The sequence below is a fragment of the Megalobrama amblycephala genome, linkage group LG18 (assembly GCF_018812025.1).
Source record: "Megalobrama amblycephala isolate DHTTF-2021 linkage group LG18, ASM1881202v1, whole genome shotgun sequence".
Lineage (NCBI taxonomy): Eukaryota > Metazoa > Chordata > Actinopteri > Cypriniformes > Xenocyprididae > Megalobrama > Megalobrama amblycephala.
Genome location: NC_063061.1, coordinates 38149456 through 38158201, shown reverse-complemented (window position 1 = coordinate 38158201; position 8746 = coordinate 38149456). Strand labels below are relative to the sequence as shown.

Genomic DNA, 8746 nt, shown 5'->3' with positions numbered 1-8746 from the left:
TTTCTGTCAAAATATTTATTTTAGCATATTTTTATGTCTATATCGGCTACCTGTTTCTCTTTCCTATTTTTCCTATTGAACCAACATTAGTGTATTGATTTGATGACATTCCAACAGATTTTTCACTTTTCATGTTCTTCGTTCTTTTATTTTCTGACAACTGGATCTCATGATTTTCAAGTTCTGCTTGCTTGTCTTCCTTATGAGAGGTGGTGAGTGTTTTAAGGAGTACTTGGACTGGGTTGTCCCGTCTTTTCTCAACTTAAACCGGGTTCTCCCTTTCCTCAGTTTGGACCGGGTTCTCCCTTCTTTTCCTTCTTCATGCTGTGAATCTTTAAAGGAGAACTCAGACCGGTGTTTCATTAGTTTTACTTCTTGCAGTGGTCCTTTTTTGGACTGTTGGCCTCCAATCATATTTCCTCCAGCACTCTGAACATGCTTGTCTTCATTATATTTGATTTCAATTAGGAAATGAGAATGATTGATGCTGAAGGCTGAAGCTGAAGAGAGAGAACAGATACAAATACATTAAGACAAATAACACTGAAGACATTGTTGCATTCGGTCATACTCACTTTTACCAAAATTGTCCTGCATCTTCTGTAAGATATTGAGCTTCAGGTTGGTCAGGTGATCTGTGAAAGTGATCATAACACTTGGACTGAGGTCTGGATCTGGAAGGCTGTACTGGGCTCTAAAAAACAACATTCAAGAGTCAGAGATGATGATGATGATGATGATGGATTGAGTTCAGAAGGACAGAGAGAAACAGACATGACACACAAACACAAACCTTTGCAATGTGGCCTTAATGTTCTGTAAAGAAAAAAACAACAAGATGTTAATTATTCAGCAAAACTGAGTTTGGCTTAAATCTATGAAATCGACATTCATGTAATTGGAGAATGAAGATTCATTGACACCTGCAGGAATGAAACATCTTCAGCCTTCATCTGCTTCTCTATATCTTCAATTATGCTTGTGAGAGATGAAATCTGTTTGGTCGTCTCCTCCATCTTCTCCTCCATCATCTGACTCCTCTGCTCTTCTTCCTCTCTCAGTGCTGTTATTCTCAACACTTCTTCATTGTGTAGAAACTGGTGAAGTTTCTCAAACTCCTCTTTAATCTGCGTCACTGTGAGTTGAGCTTGAAACTGAAATAAAAGATACAACACTATTGGCCAATCTAGATCTTCATCAGTCTCTTCCAGAATTGCATTAGTCACATTGTTTATTTCAAACCTTAATATCTTCAGCAGTTTTACACAGATTTTGTTCACGATTCACAGATATTCCCAGTTCTTCCTGTAAGCGTTCCAATGAAGCTTTGAGTATCTCCTGAAAGAGAACAAAAAGAGTGTTGAATTTGTTTTTATTTTTGGGTTTTTGCCTCTTATTTGATATAGTGCAGACAGTGGAGGGAATGGATTTGTGCTGACGGACGCACCACAACTCCAAACACTTTTTACAACTTAATCTGATGCACTAAACTGAAATATTAAAAGAAAACATTTGAAAATTTAGTGTTAAACTGTGCATGCACCGTGCGATTTCTGTGTGCTTTCAGCCAGGTTACCAACTCTCACAGTATGAGTAGATCACATGATGACTGCAGTGGTTCAACCTTAATGTTATGAGGCGACGAGAATACTTTTTGTGCGCCAAAACCAAAACAAAAATAACTTTATTCAACAAATTCATCTGTCCCGTCATGGATCTACAAAACTTCGTACGACACGCATGTAGACTATACGATAATGACACATTGACTCGTAGGCTACGATGCAAGTTTCATTAGAAGAATAAAATGTCATCAGCATGCGCTAGTGGTAAACAAAACACCATGTTGAATCACACTTTGGCAGTTGTAGTTTTTATGTGTGCTGAAAATAAAAAGGAAGCAGCGAAAGAAGAAGGGAAAAAAGCTTGACATAAGCAGTTTCAAGTTAAGAAGTTTTAACGCCATGTCACATTGATTTTATGTCGTATTTTCATTGGCTGGACAGTATGTAGGTCGTTGCAGCAAACACACGGTGCATTGATCATGCTGATTTTCTGACACTGTCAGAAAATGATCTTGAGCCATCTTTGGTCGCAAGACCGGGAAAACGGCCATCTTTGAACCTCTCTCACTGTACGACATAGGACCACCGATAAAGAGCCACGAACACAGAAATTGCCAAGATTGTTTCACAATGGCAATCTTTTGTCTGGGACAGCCAAAAATCGTGCAGTGTATCCCGAGCTTTAGTGTTTACGACCAAACGTGGGCTCAATATTAGCCAATACTGAGCCCGCGTTTGATCGTAAACACTAAAGCTCTGCAGCAGATTTAGTAAGCAGCGCAGTGGTAAAAATGGCAATTTACAATAAAATCTTTCATTTCAGATTTCTTTCTAAACAAACCAAACATATGGGTGACCCCTTGAACTTGGTAAAAAGATAATCAGTTAACCATCCTGATCGGATGGTGAAAACATGATTCTTATTGCCAATTTTTCATTTATTTTTGCTAATTTTAGTAAACTTTCATATTAGCGTGCACATCCTACATCCTTATTAAAGGACTAGTTCACTTTCAAATTAAAATTTCCTGATAATTTACTCACCTCCATGTCATCCAAGATGTTCATGTCTTTCTTTCTTCAGTCAAAAAGAAATGAAGGTTTTTGATGAAAACATTCCAGGATTTTTCTCCATATAGTGGACTTCAATGGAGCCCAAACAGCTGAAGGTCAAAATGACTCAATTACAAAGTTTCATTGCAATATATAACAAATACTCATCTTGAACTAGCTCTCTTCTCTATTTGAATTCCAGCAGTGTAGACGCTGCTAAGTGTATTACTGCCCTCCTCAGGTCAAAGTTTGAACTAATTGTTATATACTTGCACAAGCATATTGTATATAACAATTAGTTCAAACTTTGACCTGTGGAGGGCAGTAATACACTTAGCAGTGTCTACACTGCTAGAATTCAAATAGAGAAGAAGAGAGCTAGTGCAAGATGAGCATTTATGGTTAAAATGTATAAAAATTTAAATGCATTTTTAGAAAATGAGCGATGGTTTCTCTAGATAAGACCCTTATTTCTCGTCTGGGATCGCTGTAAACTAATTTTGACCTTCAACCATTTGGGGTGCTTCTCAATATCCCTCCTCGTTTCCTCGCTCCTCCGTCCTCCATTCTATGACCCGGATACCGATCGAGCTCAGCCATCTTGAAGGACATCTCAATTCTCTAACTGCACCGCGAGGAGTCGAGGATCGAGGAGTGAGGAAGCTTCCTGAGGAGTCATGAGCGAGGATACACAGGTGCATCCTTTGCGGAAGTCTTTCTCATCGAGAAACCTGACGCATGCATAAATTCTCCTCCCCCTTCATATCTGTTAAATGTATGCTTTAATGTATGCAGTTTAAATAAAGTTTACATCTTACATATTTCAACGAAGCATTTTGCTTTATTAATATTTTTTTAAATAATCAACTTTAACAACATATGGGTAGATCCCTTGAGTGCAGCTAATGACGCTTTGAAGTGACGCTAAAGGGTGCGATATATCATTTCACTTGATTCAATTCCTCCATCCTCACATCTTTTCCTTGTGTCCTTCCCTCGCATCCTGAAAGGGTGAAGCTAAGACGCAAGGAAAAGAAGCGAGGAAAGGAAACGAGGATGCACAAATAAGAATTGAGAAGCACCCTTGGGCTCCATTGAAGTCCACTATATGGAGAAAAATCCTGGAATGTTTATCAAAAACCTTCATTTCTTTTTGACTGAAGAAAGAAAGACATGAACATCTTGGATGACATGAGGATGAGTAAATTATCAGGAAAATTTTATTTGAAAGTGAACTAATCCTTTAATACGGGGATCAGCTGGAAATAGCGACCTCTCCTGCATTGATTTAGTATTAAAGGGAACCCCTGGTGTTAATACTTGTATTATGTCTCCTACTGAAATATGTAATAGACAACCCATGAAAGATTTATATTATTTAAAAAAAATAAATAAATCCATGACAGATTTGGACAATGGGTGGCAGCGCCATTTTGTTTAGGTACACAGTGCCTTCTATGACGATGACGTCAAATGGTTGCGCTCACTGAGTTACTGACATGGTCTATTGCTATTTTTGGGTCATTCTACAGAAACGTCCACTTTTCTGTCCCTAGACTTTACAGAAATATTACACTTAAAAAACACTTTAGGATTACAATTTTTTTTATATTTTAATATGAAACAATATGTTATTTGAACAATGAAACCTTGTTGAGCCATCAATGTGGCAATATTTGTTTTTTAATTAATTATAAAAATTCTAAGCGCCACAGAAGTGCTCGTCCCCACAGTCATGTACAGAGGGAACGTGCTTTATTTTGAGCTCACAAACAGGTTTTTCTACCATTTCAAATACAATAATATATGCATAACTATCAAATATATAATATAAATGACAAAAAAAACAAATGCTAAATAAATATTATAAAATTTTTAATGAATGTAGTTGTCCCCTGGTGTTGTGTCACTGGTGTTACCTTTAACAAAAATATCTTATTTTGAAAGAAAAAAAAAAAAAAAAAAAAAAAAAAAAAAAAAAAAAAATCACACTGATGGCATCACTTGACTTCCTTCTTCCTATTTCCTGAAGATCAATGAAGAAAGGCCAATGGAAAGTCCTCTATCTCTTTTCAGTTATCAGAAATTTTAATTATAAAATCATATTTTCATATGAAGCTTTTAGTTGAAGTCACTGGTGTGACCTACTTTATCGCTAGGGAATTTTAAAAAACTAGAATACAAATGGATTAAATTACTTGATTTAGTGAATATATCATAATGTACAACATGTGGATTGATTCCTTGCAGCAGCCATTTTGTAAAATGCATTTTTCATGAAAAATGTCACTGGTGTTACTGTCACTGGTGTTACCTTTTTATGAAAATATCACTGGTGTTACCGTCACTGGTGTTACCGTCACTGGTGTTACCGTCACTGGTGTTACCGTCACTGGTGTTACCGTCACTGGTGTTACCGTCACTGGTGTTACCGTCACTGGTGTTACCGTCACTGGTGTTACCTGTTTATAGATAAACTTTATTTAAAGCTATTCATTTAGTTATTTTGCATAAAAAAGCACTAAGATTACATGATTCTAACTTTACTTTCTCATTGTTAATCCTCCTTTGGGCAGATATGGCTAAATTAAGGGGATTTGGCTAAATTCAGTGCAGCGACTTTACAGACAGTTTTAAAATGTTGTTTATGATCTTTTACTGACTGCTTTCACTAAGTGTCAATGATAGTCTTTTATTGTACACCAAATGTAAAATTTAGTCCAAACTACTTAATTATAGTTGAAAAATTAAGGATCTTTGGTCCCATGTATACGTCACTGGTGATTCATTGTGTCACTGGTGTTACTGTTTTTTGTCTGTTACATTAAATAAAATGTCATATGTGACATGATAATTTTACATTCATTGAATTCTGCTACACTCAAGAATTAAGATGTAAAGGATTGTATCATTACTTGTTTATATAGGTTTTTCAAATATTTTTATTGTTATAGCAAATACATGGTTGCGCAATTGAATTAACATCATTCAATCACACTTTTAACTAACCTGATTAAAATAAATAACACATAATCTCCTTATTTTTTGCATTATCATTATTATTCTGTAACTCTGACTGCATGTGCTGAAAAAAATGAGAAATAATATTTCATAAAAATGTTTAAAAATGCCAGAGAAGTAAGGTAACACCAGTGACAAAAAGAGGGGACATGCAGTCTTTAAATAAATGTACAAAAAAAAATAAAAAAATCATTAAGCTGTCATTTATGTGTATTCATAAAGTCCAAGTGTAATATAATAATGTGTTCTAAGTTTAAATGTTAAAAAAAGAAATACATTTTAAGACATTTTGTCATACCAAAAGTGGACGTTTCTGTAGAATGACCCTTTTACCACAAGACAACTCAGAATATAATTGACAGAAAAGCTGCACAATGTTGCATCATACATATATTCCGAGTTGTGTTGCGGTAAAAATAACAATAGGACAGTGTCATTAGATCAGCGAGTGGAACCATTTGACGTCATCGACATTCATGGGTTTTCTACTACTTATTTCAGTAAGAGACATCATTTACGTTACAAGTCTTAACACCAGGGGTTCCCTTTAACACTATAATCTGAGCGCAATCTTTACATTGCTTGCTTTTCAATTTAAAATTGATCATCCGAGTGATCCAGAGGGCCGTATGCGGCCAGTTGCCCATCCCTGATTCATATGCATCCGAATGCTTCAGACCGGACATGCAAGCTCGTGCGAAAAGTTTCGCATTTTGCTGCGTTCTAAAGTTCAAGCTTGGTGAACTTTGCCCTTCGAATCACGTGAAGACATGAGACCAGTAGAAGATCGATTTGTCACAGCATGAACACTTGGCAGAATAAAAAGGAAGATATTTTTGCAGTAAAGTTGGGTAGGTTGTATATTTTTGCAGTTTGAATACATTATGTCATAAAACGGTTAGTTCCTTTCTTTGATTCTGATTGGTCAATAACCGTTTTATTCACGATAAAACACGGCTATGACCGCTTCACCCAATGTTTTCTGTGCATCACTACGCAACACCCTTAGCAACCACTCTTAGCAACGTAAACTGTAGCCTAATACGTAATATTCAATACTATTTAGGGTGGATAGGATGGGTAGTATGCACATTGGGATGCAGGGAAAGCATTTTTTCAGTTGCGTCTTGTTCCGTGTTTACAACAATGCAGTCTTTTCAATGTAAAACTGACTGACACACTCATAAACAGTCTTTGCCGCCATCTAATGGAGTAATAATGTAACTTTTGTTGCTGTTCACGGTCAGGGACTATTTTTTCGGGCGGAAGGAAGGCTTTTGGTGAAAGGTTTAATTAATAAAAGTTGCATTGATACATATTTTTGGCTTTAATATTTGTATTGTGTGGTAACCGTTTTATAAAAGTAATGACGTACTCGAGGCTAGTGCTGTATCGTGAATAAGGCTTTTAAAAGACTAGCCATTTAGGCTAAAAATCTTAAATATTAATAGCCTCACAAATGTGGTTTAGGCAACACGTTCATGATTATCTTTACTGCATGTATATTATTTTTAACAAAACGAAATATAAAACACTGCAACCCTGCCTGTTTACAAAATATTAAACATTAATATGTGGTTCAGGCAATATATGCATACTCTGATTAGCCTATCTTTACTGTAACAAAATTAACAAAACATAACCCTGTCTCTTTTGTTAAATGTCAATTTTAAATGTTAATAGCCATTATAAAAGTATAAGTAAAAGGTATAAGAAGCAAATAAAGCAAACGATTCAGTCAAACGCACAAGTCAGTGCTTTATAGGTTACTTACAACAATACATTTAAATAGGCTAAAAGTTATAAAACGTCACTTTGCCATCAGCCAAAACGATTCGCCAGTAAACAAATTATAGATTGACGAGACCCAAGATCGCCCGTTAGATATACACAAGACGAATTATGTCATGTTTAACCATTTAACCATCATGTTTTGAACATTTATCTGACCTTATTGTCCATCGCAGCTTCATCTAGAGGACAGAATCTGTGGTTGGAGTGTTTTCTGGAGTCTCGACACACCAAACACACGAGCTGTTTATCATCCAGACAGAAGAGTTTGAGCTTCTCTTTGTGATCACTACAGACCATTTCATCTTCAGATGAAGATCTCTGACTTCTCTCCTGTAGGAAACTCTCGCACAGGTTCCTCAAAGCCAGATTTAATGGAGGACGATCATTTGAAGATGTTGTTCGGCAAACCGGACACTCTTTTAATGTCTTATTTTCCCAAACCTTCTGAATACAGGCTGAACAAACACTGTGGCTACATGGCAGAAGAACAGGATTTATAAAAATGTCACAACACACCGGACAAGAGAAATCCTCCTCAGAAAAAGATCCAGATGCCATTTATATTTGACTTAGGAATGAATCTCAAAGTCCATCTTTAAAGTTTTGCTTTCAGTTAAAGTTAGGGTATCAGTTTCATCTAAAACACCTGATTCAACTCATCAGCTCATTAGTAGAGAGAGACTGCAAGACCTGAAGTGGGTGTGGCAAATAACAAAATGATAAATAAATAATGATAATAAAATAAATAATGATAAATTATAAATTATTTAGATTTCCTAGATTTGGAAGGAGTACTACGGAGCCCCACACATGACATGCAATAAAAAAAATTAATTGTGCGTACGATTTATTTATTCGTTCCGATAAATCGAGGGAACGAAATAGTAAATCGTGCAATCCATTTAGCCTACTATTTTTTTCCCTGCATGTCATGTCTGGGGCTCCGTAGTGAACAGATGATTTAGTGGGAAAAAGATTGAACTGATATTTAATAAACAATACTCAACATAAACAATGATGTATTCAAGTATGACAAGAAAAAATCCTTACTAGTAACCAAATAAATAAAATTCCCAAATGAAACAAAGAGGATTTTTTATTTTTATTTTATATATATAGTTTGAGTTCTTAAGCTTCTTTTACTTTGACTGTTTACTCAACCTAGTTTTGGTTTATCTTAGAGTATTATAACGTTCCTGTTCAGTTTGGGTGTGTTTAATTTGTAATTGAACTGATAATAAACTACTTTTTTTTTTTTTTTTTAATTCAGAAATACATTTATGTATTTTCCTCCCTCCCAATCAGGAAGTATA

General features: G+C 35.6%; 1 protein-coding gene across 1 annotated transcript; it reads right to left on the bottom strand.

Annotated features, from left to right (window-relative positions):
* Nucleotides 1-8746, bottom strand: LOC125252150 (tripartite motif-containing protein 12A-like). The gene is made up of 6 exons (XM_048165221.1): nt 7590-8746; nt 1243-1338; nt 924-1154; nt 794-816; nt 576-694; nt 1-500 (listed from the first exon to the last, which is right to left on the bottom strand). The coding sequence occupies exons 1-6, from the start codon at nt 7989-7991 to the stop codon at nt 130-132; spliced, it is 1242 nt and encodes a 413-aa protein (XP_048021178.1). The 5' UTR covers nt 7992-8746; the 3' UTR covers nt 1-129.